Below are 12268 nucleotides of genomic sequence, written 5' to 3'. Positions count from 1 at the left end.
CCCTAAAATTGTTGATGCCCTTCTTCTTTTATAGTAAGTCCCATTTCTTTCCACTCTGCGTATTAGCTCTGCAAAAGAAACAGAGCGTTATGTGGATATTGAGCAAAACTACTTGGGATTTAACAGTGCATGCAGCATAGCTGACTTCATTGTACTGAACGTTGCCAATCTTAAGGCCAGGTTCCATTTGTTCTGGAGTAACTGGGAAAGTGATTATGTCTTGGAACATGGAAATCAGACTATTTTTCTAGTGTGATACTCTAAAAATCAGTCTACTGATCAGAGGGGGGTGTAATGTTTCCTTTTAGAGAGTGCATGGAAGAATTTATTCTCCTGTGTATGTCCTCACAGCTATAGCACATCTGGAAATCATTTTAAAAGAGGTGAAAGTTTATGTGAAAAGAATCCTGGGGGCAGGGGGAGAGAAAGAAAAGCAGTGTAAAAGAGCAAATAAGTTACAGTGAATTCCAAAACAAGGTTCCAAGACACCTTCTTAGGGAAGATGATTGAGAGGGTTGTGGTGCAGCAATTGCAAGTACTCTTGGATGAAAAAGATTATCTTGACCGATTCCAGACTAGGTTCAGGCCTGGTTATGGGACTGAATCAGCCTTGGTTGCCCTGATGGATAGGCGAAGGACAGGGGGAGTGCAACCCTGTTACTCTTACTTGATCTCTCAGTGGCTTTTGATACCATTAACCATGGTATCCTTCTAGTCCGACTTGGTGAGATGGGTATTGCAGGTTCTGTTTTATAGTGGTTCCGATCCTGTCCTAGCTCCAAGGTCATTTTCAGATAATAGCATTGGGTGATTGTCTTTTTGCCCCCTGGCAGTTGTGCTGTGGGGTGCAACAGGGTACCATCTTGTCCCCCATGCTGTTTAACATCTATATGAAGCCCTTGGGAGCAATCATCAGGAGATTTGGGGCAAAGTGTCAGCAGTATGCTGATGATACCCAGCTCTATTTCTCTGTAACAACTGAATGGGGAGAGGCCATGCAAGCCCTGGACTTCTGCCTGAACTTGGTGGTGAGCTGGATAAGAGCCAATAAACTGAGTCTGAATCCTAGCAAGACAGAGGCACTGTGGGTTGTTGGTTCCCGAGTTCAGATAACTGGTCAGTTGCCTGCTTTGGATGGGGTTGTACTCCCTCTGAAAGAGTAGGTCTGTAGTCTCGGGGTGCTCCTGGATCCATCTTTGTTGCTAGAGGCTCAAGTGACCTCAGTGGCTAGGAGTGCCTTTTACCAGCTTCAGCTGGTAAGACAGCTGTGGCTGTTTCTGGACCGGGATAGCCTGACCACTGTTGTCCATGCACTGGTAACCTCCAGGCTGGATGACTGTAATGCACTCTATGTGGGGCTACCCTTGAGGTTGGTGTGGAAGCTGCAGCTGGTGCAAAATGCAGCAGCAAGACTGCTCACTGGGGCAGGGTATTGTCAACATGTCACCCCACTGCTGAAAGAATTGCACTGGCTGCCCATTTCCTACCAGGCCAAGTTCAAGGTTCTAGTTTTGGTGTACAAAGCCCTATACAGCTGTGGACCAGAATACCTGAAAGACTGTCTCATCCCTTATATATTCAGTCGATCACTGCACTCTGCAGGTGAGGGCCTCCTGCAGATACCTTCTTATCAGGAGGTGCGTTCTGTACAACATAGGAAATGGACCTTTAGTGTAGTGGCACCTACTATTTGGAATTCCCTCCCCTTTAATATTAGACAGGCACCATCTCTGTTATCTTTTTGGTGCCTACTGAAGACCTTCCTCTTTCAACAAGACTTTTAAGTTGAGACGTTATCCCAGTGTGCTTCTTTGTTGGGATTGTTTTTAATATGTTTTTAAACCTTTTTTTAAAAATAGATTTTTTTAAACCTTTTTTTAAAAGATGTTTTAAAAGCTTTTTTAAAAACTGTTTTTAAAGATGTTTTGTTTTAATATATTTTAACGTCTGTTTTATGATGTTTTAAAGTGCTTTTAGTGCTTTTGTTTGCTGCCCTGGGCTCCTACTGGAAGGAAGGGCGGGATATAAATCAAATCATAAATAATAAAATAAATAAAACAATGTTTTGGTGTAACTCAACATTATTATACATGTGGAAAGTGGGGAAATGTTTTGATGCTAGGGCGATACTAGAAATGAATAATATGATCACGAAGATGATTGTTTCTTAATCGTATCTAAAACCAGGTTTTTATAGTAATTTCTGTAATGTTACTAGGGTAATACACCCACAGTTTTCTGGATGCATTGTGTGGTATTCTCTCAAGGAAGTTTTTATTTTTTATTATTGGATTTATATCCCACCTGTCCTACATGGAGCTCCAGATGGCATACATCGTTTTCGTCTCTCTCTATTTTATCCTCACAGCAAGTCTGTGCGGTAGGTTAGGCTGAGACTGTGACTGACCAAGGTTACCCAAAAAGCTTCATGGCTGAGTGTGGAATTGAACCCTGGTGTCCACCACTCTAACCACTATACCACACTGGCTCTGGAGTTTTGGTTTCTTTTGTTCACATCCCACCCTTTCACCAAGGAACACAGACCATTGTGCGTAACCTGTTGTAGGCACAATAATAACGACAATGGAAATGGTTCCCAAGATTTATGTCAGCCAGATACCAGAGAAAACTGGATGTGATGCACTTCTGTTTAGTACAATAATACACATACAGGAAGATACAGACAAAGACTTACTTCTATCAAGATTCTGTTAAATCTTGCTCATTTTCCCCTTTTTTCAAATGTAGGCAATGATAATTGCTTTTACATCTGATATGATTCCACGTCTGGTTTATTACTGGTCATTTTCTGTCCCTCCCTATGGAAGTCACAGCAGTTACACCATGAAGGGGTACATAAACAACACACTTTCCGTCTTTGCTGTGTCAGACTTCAGAAATGAAAGCAAGCCAGTTGCTCTTCCCAGATTTGCCAACCAGACGACATGCAGGCAAGTCTACTTTCCCATTTAAAATAGCTAAGCTATATATATTTTTGAAAAATCAGCATGTCTTTACTTAGATTGAACTGTTCCACAATGTAAATAGCAAATGATTATCAAAAGAGAAGATGTTTTAAAATATAGTGTTTAATGTCTACAAATTAATTCTGATTATTTTACATAATATAAAGCTTAAATAATGTTTTTCAGTGGATCTAACTTATCAGGATTTGATTAGATCTACAGTTCATTCTGCTTACAATCTTGCTTATATCTTGCTAATACCAGGAGAAAGGGACAAATATTGCTCCCCCTTCTGGCCTAAATACTGTGTATCAGAGACTGTTGAAATAATTGCTTAAATGTCTTTGACTGTGTTAGGTACCGGGATTTCCGATACCCTCCTGGGCATGAACATCAATATGAACACAATATCTATTACTGGCATGTTATTGCAGCCAAATTATCATTCATCATTGTCATGGAGGTTAGTATATTTCTTCCTGAATTGAATTTCTTCATTTTTTTGGTATTAGAAACCACTGCAGTGTGTGTCTTCCATTCCTTCCCCTAAGGCTGCACTAGTGTCCCTCTGTATACCTCGAATAAGCCCACCCCAACCCATGTAATGGGGTGCAACTTCTCCTTTAGCATATTTTTCAGAAATTGCCTCATGCATTCCAAAGGAAAATCAAGGAATTGTTAGGGTGGTTAAGAAAAAAAACAGCAAGCAGATTTTTCTGATCTAAATGAAAACAAAACTGGCAGAGTGGTTTTGACACAGCTTTACTTAATGGCGTATGTTTTAGTATATATGTACATTTGTGAAGGAAAATGAATGAAGATTGTGAACACTTGTGCACAATGAAATACTCATGAATGTCCTTCAACTGCCCAGTGCCACCAATTCTGCCTTTTTTGCCTCTTGGGTGGAGGATGAACAAATACTGAGCAGAATTTGGATGCCATTTTTTAAAAAAAACTGTTTTTCTAAAGACTGAGATGGGAAAAGGCAAATAAAACATTTGTGAATTCACTTTTTAATTTATTAGCCATTTATTTTAAGCCAACTGGAGGATGTTTAAGCCCCACCACAATCTCTCCCTGCCATTCTAGTTGTTTGCTGCAAGTAAGCCCTGAAAAACAGGAGCCGTTAAGAACATAAGAACATAAGAAGAGCCTGCTGGATCAGGCCAGTGGCCCATCTAGTCCAGCATCCTGTTCTCACAGTGGCCAACCAGGTGCCTGGGGGAAGCCCGCTCAAAGGGTCTTGCTCAGAACTTTTTGCAGTTGCCACTCACATATTGAGAAAACAGCAATTTTGAAGGTGTGTGTGACCTGATGACCTAGACCTTTACATCTTACCTACTAACCTCCACATCATGGATTATGACCCTGGTATTGTTTTATCCCACCAGCTGCCGCCACCACTTTCTCATTCCACGGCCACCATTTATTTTGACACTTACTTGCCTCTTACTCTTTTACAACTATGGAAGCTGGGCATAAGCATGGAACAAAATGGGTCAGAGATTCATACTTAGATGTTGAAGAAAGATTTTATAATTTATTAGAGATTATTATTAATATAACAATATGATTAGTGCAGGCAAAATGTATACTACGTCGCTGGGTTTAATATTTGATGCAAGATGTTGCCATTACTTAAGGATGTTACTGTTACTTTAAATAGATGTTACATAAACTTTAGTGGAGTTACTGTTGCTTTTAAAGATGACGAGCTGGCTGCTCTAGTTCCTTTCCATATAGCCAGTTGCCCTTTCTAATTCACTCCGGATAACTCACAGGCTTGTTCAGGGGTTCACTTGAAGATTTCTCTCTGGTCAGGATTCACTTCCCCTTGGTTGTCTTTCAGCTGTGCGATTTTCACCAGAACCCTTCACTCTCTTCCAGAATTAGTGACTTCCTCAGCTCCACTGCAACCCACTGTCACTCTGTCCTTAGTTCTCCCAAAGGTTCTGCTTCTGTCTTATACACCTCTCCTGCAGACATTCATAGCGCTTTGCTCACATAATTTGAGTTTCCAAGTTGGCTCCTCACCCTTCCTCACCCCCACTGCCACTTCAGGCTTCTCTTCCAGAAAAGTCCATTACTGAACCTCTTCACAGTCCTTCCAAGACTGAGCTCCAAACAGTGCAGCACTTGGCTGGCCTTATATTCCCTTCAGCCAGGACCTTCCGGCTAACCAACTTGTTTGTGATAGAATTCCAAACCTTCATTGCCCTATAATCATGGTCCAATAGATTTGAATGGAGTGAGCATAACCTGTTCTTTGGAATCCTCCTACCTCTTATATTAAGGTAGAGTTCAACTGAAACCTTACAAGTTGCATTATTAGCAACAGTTTAACCGACAGTTGGCAGAGTGCCAACTGACTGTATATGCTATGTATCTCTCTGTGACTGTAGCGGAAGCAAAAATGCATAGGTTTTTTTAACAGTTAACTGTTTGCCTACCAACCATTGTCCATAGCATAAATATATTCGTAGATTTAACTTTTAGCTCAGGAAAATACAGCTTCTTCACGAGGGGTAAATGGTAAGCCAGGATGCTGCTGCCCCCCAGAGTCTGCTCCCAGTGCTGGTCCTTCCCTGTCCAAATTGTACAGACTGTGTGGTCTGCTTGGCAGGTGGCACATTGTGATGGCACAGATAAATGGTGGTTTGACTGGTACTTTACTAGCAGACAAGCATGAAGCCCAGAGAGAAAAGAATTGCCACCTGGGCATGCTCTGAGAAATTCTCTTAGCAACTGGCAGACTTCTTCAAGAAACAAGTCTCCTTTCAATTCAGTAGAGCAGACTAGCCTGGGAACACATTTTTTTGTCTCTCCAGATTGGATCCCTCTGTTGAAATGAATGAGGAGACTCATGTGTCTACCATCTGAGTGCACATATACTTCCAAATTGTGACAAAAGTCAATAACCAGGCAATGTTTGCCTCTAATAATGGTTATATATTCTGAGAAGCTGACTCTGTTTATGTTCACTTTTCCCTCCTACCCAGCATATCATCTACTTTGTGAAATTTGTTATATCATACGTCATTCCAGATGTGTCAAAGAAAACCAAGAGCAAAATTAAACGGGAGAAATATCTAATACAGACACTCCTGCATGAGAATCCTCTGAAAGATATGAAGAAAAATATGGGGAACATTGCAGACAAAATATTAAAAGGAGCAGATAGCACTCTCCGACCTAAATATGACTAAAGACTTGCCAAAATGACAGTGCCAGACCAGTGGGATTGCTAGTCATGTGTGAATGTTTCAACCAAAACAAACCAAAATGATTGGACCAAAGACGTAGTAGAACATAATTGCAAGGGAAGACGTGAATGCTCATAAACAAGTTTAACAGAGTGGATAAGTATTTCACCATGCTTTTTGTATGCTGCTAAAAAGGGAATGCCTTAATCTAAACGTTTGTGGTGTGCCTTCCAGCTGTATGTCATTTGATCTGTTATTCAGTTCAAACAAAACCTCAGAAACCAAACCACTTGTCTTAAAAACTGTATAGCTTATTTGAGCCAGTTTTAAATTCTTTTGATTGCCTTATCCAGCATTATCAATAGTTTTGTGCAGTCAAACTGAGTAGAAACAGACACAATCACAGGGATAGGGAACAGGATTGCCCATGCTGGCTCCACCTTGAGCTCCATGTATTGGCAGATCATGCATATGGAGCCTACATGTGCGGAGTGTGTGTACGTAGGCTTCTGTTCAGAAGTTATCAATGCATAGAGCTTAGGGCTGGGACTAGCCAGAGTGATCCCAGTCCTCCACTTCTCAGATATAGTTGGCACACAATGAATGTCTATTGAATTAAAGCAAAATGACAATCCAAAGGACAGTAAGGGGAGAATGGCAAGATGATACCTGATACCGTGATATACAATTGCTGCCACAATGTTGTGTTAACCACATTGTCCCATAAAGCCTGAAGGGATGTATATTGAGGGGGAAACAGTAATGTTCAACCAGGAGTAGCCAGTGCAATGGGGCAGTGCCACACCATTGCCCTCCCGACAGCAGTGTTCTGCTGCTTAATGGGGCAGTGCAAGGATAGAACAGGGTGGCAGTAAGGTTGGGGCTGTGGAAGCACATTGGTGCAGCAAATCCAGTGTTCCCACTGGTGTGCCTCTGTGCACTGGTGTGCCAATCTCGCTGTCACCGTCCTCCATCCTATTAAGTGGCAGCAACATGATGGCTGGGATTGCAGCAGCAAGGCACCGCCCACTGCATTGGCTGCTCCTGCATACAACATAATATGAAGGGATTTCCATCATAGCAAGGGCCATACTGCCACTGGCATCTCTGCAGGATGGATGATCCACAGAAGAGAGTACACTTTTGATTTCCCCCTTCTTTTTTCTTTCTTTTTTTGCTCTGCTTAATTTCACATTGAATGCCCCCGGAGTGCATTACAATGTTAGGAAACATTAATATCTGTAGAACCTTTGAGAGTGCATAGTAATTTAAGGTGTACTATTTATGAAACTTGGACTTGGGATGGAACTTCATCAACAGTGCAAAAAAATCCATTTAAAGATATCCAAATTGTAGTATGTTAAGGCTGTTTTACACACCCCTAACCAAACATCCTTTTGTTGTATGAATGTGTTCTCTATATGGGTCAATCCGTTCTCTTGATTCTTTCTTGCAAATACTTTTTGTTGTTATTGCTGCCATTCATATCTAAAACCCTCTTTTGTTTCCTGGTGCATTTGTTGAGGGAGGAGGGAGCACAGTTGAATTTCAACATAGTTCTCCACCATGGCTGGTACTATGGGATGGGTGTAAAGCAGGTGGAACCAAGCAAGTCTGGGGAACAATACAGTGTGTTATATGCACTTGGTAGCATCAACACACAAACATTAACACTGGGAGCTGGGAGCAGACTCTCTGAAACCAGATGTACTTCTTCCAATTGCTCAAGGAAGTTTTTAAAGATTGAGCCTATTCCAAACCATCACTCTTCTGGACTAGCCAAGCCTTGTATAAATACTAGGAACCTGGCCCAATTATCAGCCCTTAATGCTGCATGCTGCTTTTCTGGCACCAGCTTATATCTTAAACCACTGAGCTCCAAAATGCTGAGTGGAAGATCATACAATGCAGATCTAGGTTTGGGTATGGGCACGTGTTCACCAAGCTGGATCTTGACATAGAACAACTTCCAACACAACAAGAGAGTATGGTCTCTATTGACCTCTTTAGAATCCCATGGGTATTTACACAAACACACACACACACACACTTCAATCAAGTGATAATAAACATAGGCATGCAACCACATAGAAGAAAATATATTTCCATGTGGTTGTGTATATAATCACTTGATTTATGTCTGTGTGTATGTAAACATAAGCATGTGTGCATTCTAACAGAATCAGCTCAATAAATTTTACTACCTGAGGTGATGGACAATTTGGTGCACCCTTCCATTCCATGTACAGAAGGTGACCAGTCTGGTGGGTTGAATCTTACTTCAACACTGGCAATGTGACAGCATCCTCCATTGTACCTGGGGGGGCACCAGGGTAGCTTAGGGGGTACAAAGTAGATCACATGACACAGAAAACTCTGTCTTCTTAACAGTCCATCACTGATCCTCACCACCATAATCTGCCATCTGAGGAAACCATACTCTATTTATTCTCAAGAAATAGCTTGTGTCACCAGCAAATGAATATTTAGAACAGGGTGTACTGATCACTATATCTGGACATCGCTGTAGCCTACAGTGTTTTACCACTGGTTCAAGAACAACTTGCTGGTGTAAGGGGTGCATTGTTTCACAGAGCATTAAAAGCATTTGCTGATGCTTTATACCAACTGATTTTGCAAAGTTTCTGATTGATCTAATAAAGATTACAAATAGAGGTATAATCAAGTTTGAGTATTTGGCAGTAATGGTTTCTTTATTAAGCAGCGTTTCCAAGAAATTGGAATAGACAAATGTATTGATGATGATTGAGTATGCTTGAAACCCTGACCACTGATGACTTGTTCTGTCATTTGGCTTAAGAGGCTAAACTTACTTGTAAGAGCTGTTGATTCACTGGTTATTTGTGTATCAGCCATGAGACAATATGGTTAACTTTACATATAATATATATGTATTAGGAGAGCCATAACTGTTTACTTATATAAGATTATATATTGTGAAGTACTGAGTTGCAAAGCTGGTTAATGAACTGATTTTGTTTTAATCATGTTAATAGAAAAGAATCTTGACATAATACTTATATAGAGATAATGTTCCATACTACTACTTCATTATATCTCCTTCAATGCAGCATGACATATTTGTTAGGGTATATAATATGTATATTATAACTATGATGCCTATGGAGTACAGTCCTGTGCTTGAAAAATAAGTTGCACTGTGTATAATTTTTCAGATAGGCTATCAATATAGAGAAAAATCCCAGGCACTGAACTGAAATAACAGTCTCTACTTTGCTATGCCATTCCTTAACAGTCTCTCAATACTTCCTGTTTGCCTGATACTTTACTTCTGTCCCCCAGATTGTGGAGTATGCCACTTGTTATGCAGACACTGACCATGACACACAATAATTTAAACTTCTACACTATGCTGCATATATTTTTGCTGATAGCCAATGTAAGTCATACTCAGAGCAGACCCATTGAAATCAGTGGGCGTAGATTCTTCATGTGTATTAATTTCAGTGGGTCTACTCTGACTTGGATTCAGTGACTTTTTTATAAATGCTGTTTATATGCATTTTAAAATTTCAGTATATTCTAAAAACTGAAGTCACCATTTGGTTTCACAGATTTCAGTCTAAAATTCCATTCGGCAGAAAGCTGGTTCAATAAACTAGAGGTTCACATCAATGGAATATTGCCTTTGTTCAAGTCTGGGCTGTCATGCATATTAATGTACATCACTTGATGAACTAACACACAACAATTGGTGCAATGTGTTTGAACTGATATGAAAGATTTCCTGTAGAGTTAGATCTGTGATGGGTATTTAGCACATACAAGGCACCACTTGATGATATCATAGTCATCATGTGATTTATTTATTTATTTAGACAATTTATATGCCACTTGTATTTAAATGACACTCTAAGCAGTATGCAACCTAAGTTAAACATCTTAAACAGCAAATGTAATAACAATACAATCTATAAAATACAATTGATAACTCAACAGAATGTCATTAATATCAACATTTAATATAAACATTGCATATAAAAACGAACTACAAAAAATACAAGAAAAATCATAGCCAACATGGTAGGCTCAACAAAATATCCTTTAGGTTTCAATAAAAATTAATAAAAATCAAATTAAAAAACTTCAGCCTTATTTTTAAACATGATAAATTAGTCTTCATTCACATTGTTATATGTAGTACATGAAGTGTGAGGCAAGATTCCCTTGAGATGCATGAACAAAGGGGGTGAAAGTTTCTTCCAGAAACCATAAGGCTACTTTTTGGGTCTAGATTGACCATCCTGCCCTATATATGGATCCTTTTCTTTACCATTGGATACTGCACTACATACAACATGCAATCCTGTACTCACTTAGGGCGCAATCCAACTGCTATTTATGCTGGGCTGAGGGGAGTTGGATATGGCAGACCCCTGGCTGTGCCAGCTGGTTCCTGGCTACACCAGCAGAAGACCCTCATCCTGGCTCAGCCATGGCAGAACCAGGACCCAGCCAGCTCAGCCAGGGGTCCAGCCCAAAGGAAGGGAGCCTGAAGAAGGCCTGAAAAAAGGGCATTCTGGGGTCGTGTCGAAGGAGGGGCTGAGGGGGGGAACTTAGGCCATATCTAACTCATGTTCAGAGTGCTCCTGCAGGTCTAGATCCAGGCAAAAGTTATGCCGGGGGAAAAGGTTGAGCTAAGAAAATAATTACAATGGAAGTCAATGGAGAGTGCTTACTCCCCAGCAGACATATTTGTGAGAGCTGGCTTTTACTTTCCGGTCCCTCTACACAGCTCCCGGCTGAACCAGCATTCAGTCAGCCCGAAGGCTTCCAAACAGCAATTGGATGCTGCAGACCTTCCCACTGGCTTCTCTTGTGCCATCTCCCCTTCTGCTGGCTTCCCGAGTTGGATTGCTCTGTTATCTGGGAGCGAATCCCTTGAACTCAATGGGGCTTACTTATACACATATAGGATTGCTCTGTAAGACAAATATTTTTTTAAAAAAATTAATTAACTTAGGTAAGCCAATAATGGTGAAAACTGATAATTATGACAAACTGATTAGATCACTGCTAAATAATAATTTTTAAATGGAGTTTAAAAAGAGAGATGAGCCACCAGTAGGGATATTGTACATTTTACAGTGGTTCTGTGCAAGACTTTTTCGTATGTGACTTCAAGAAACTAGAAGGAGATTGTGCAGGAATAAAGTTTGATAGACTGTGTTGTGGATTAATTATTTTCATTAGTGATATATTAGCTTTGAATGTAACTGTAATACTCAAGTTATTTTGCCAACTACAGACAGTAACTGTGATAGCACCAAGTCCCAGGCATTTCACAGCAAGATGTGCTAGTCCAGCATTTGGAGGATCAAGCTGGAATAAATATTTTAGAGGATTGCCATGGCTTATAAGTATTTACCGAGTAAAAAAATCATCTTTGTACATTCTCTAGAAATATTTCTAATTATGTTCTGAATGGAAGTTTTTTCTTTTTTATCATTGTAATAAAGTTAATTTTATAATGTAATTTACTTCATGTTGGACTCCCCCTTTTTCAAACAACACTGAATAATCTGCTGATGAGTGTTATTCAAAGGGTGTTTGTTAATGCCTTTTGTCAGGCTGCAAGTTTTAAATGATTCATAACTTTGAACATGTAGTTGCATGTAGGGTCATGACATGTAGTCAGGTAGGGTCGGGTTGCTGGAGGATGGGTTCAGATGTAAAGGCGTGTTGGAGGCGCCGGAAGGCCTGTTGAGCGGCCTTGGTCCAAACAAACTTCTCTTTGCCTCGAAGCAGGTCTGATATGGGCGTGGTGAGTTCGGAGAAGTGGGAGATGAACCGGCGGTAATAGTTGGCGAAGCCCAAGAAGCGCTGCACATCTTTGGGGCTTCGCGGAGCGGCCCAGTGGAGGATGGTCTCAATTTTGGCGGGGTCCATCTGGATACCCGAGGGCGAGATCCGATGGCCTAGGAAATCCATGGTCGTGAGGTCAAAGGCGCATTTTTCGAGCTTGGCAAAGAGGCGGTGCTCCCGCAGGCGCTGCAGCACCGCTCGAACGTGGTCCTGATGTTCCGAGGGGTTCCGCGAGTAGATCAGGATGTC

At 40.8% G+C, this 12268-nt stretch overlaps 1 protein-coding gene across 2 annotated transcripts in view; it reads left to right on the top strand.

The window, feature by feature from the left end:
* Nucleotides 1-11690, top strand: part of ANO6 (anoctamin 6) — a 102642-nt gene extending 90952 nt beyond the window's left edge. For both annotated transcript variants that reach the window (XM_061639893.1, XM_061639895.1), the window contains exons 18-20: nt 2749-2951; nt 3324-3429; nt 5969-11690. In XM_061639893.1, coding sequence (XP_061495877.1) covers nt 2749-2951; nt 3324-3429; nt 5969-6175 — 516 coding nt within the window. In that variant the 3' untranslated portion in view covers nt 6176-11690. The remainder of the gene's footprint in view (nt 1-2748; nt 2952-3323; nt 3430-5968) is intronic.
* The last annotated feature ends 578 nt before the right edge of the window (nt 11691-12268 follow it).

The sequence above is a fragment of the Rhineura floridana genome, chromosome 8 (assembly GCF_030035675.1).
Source record: "Rhineura floridana isolate rRhiFlo1 chromosome 8, rRhiFlo1.hap2, whole genome shotgun sequence".
Taxonomy (NCBI): domain Eukaryota; kingdom Metazoa; phylum Chordata; class Lepidosauria; order Squamata; family Rhineuridae; genus Rhineura; species Rhineura floridana.
Note: the sequence above shows the minus strand (reverse complement) of the source record. Positions and strands in the feature narration are given on the sequence as shown.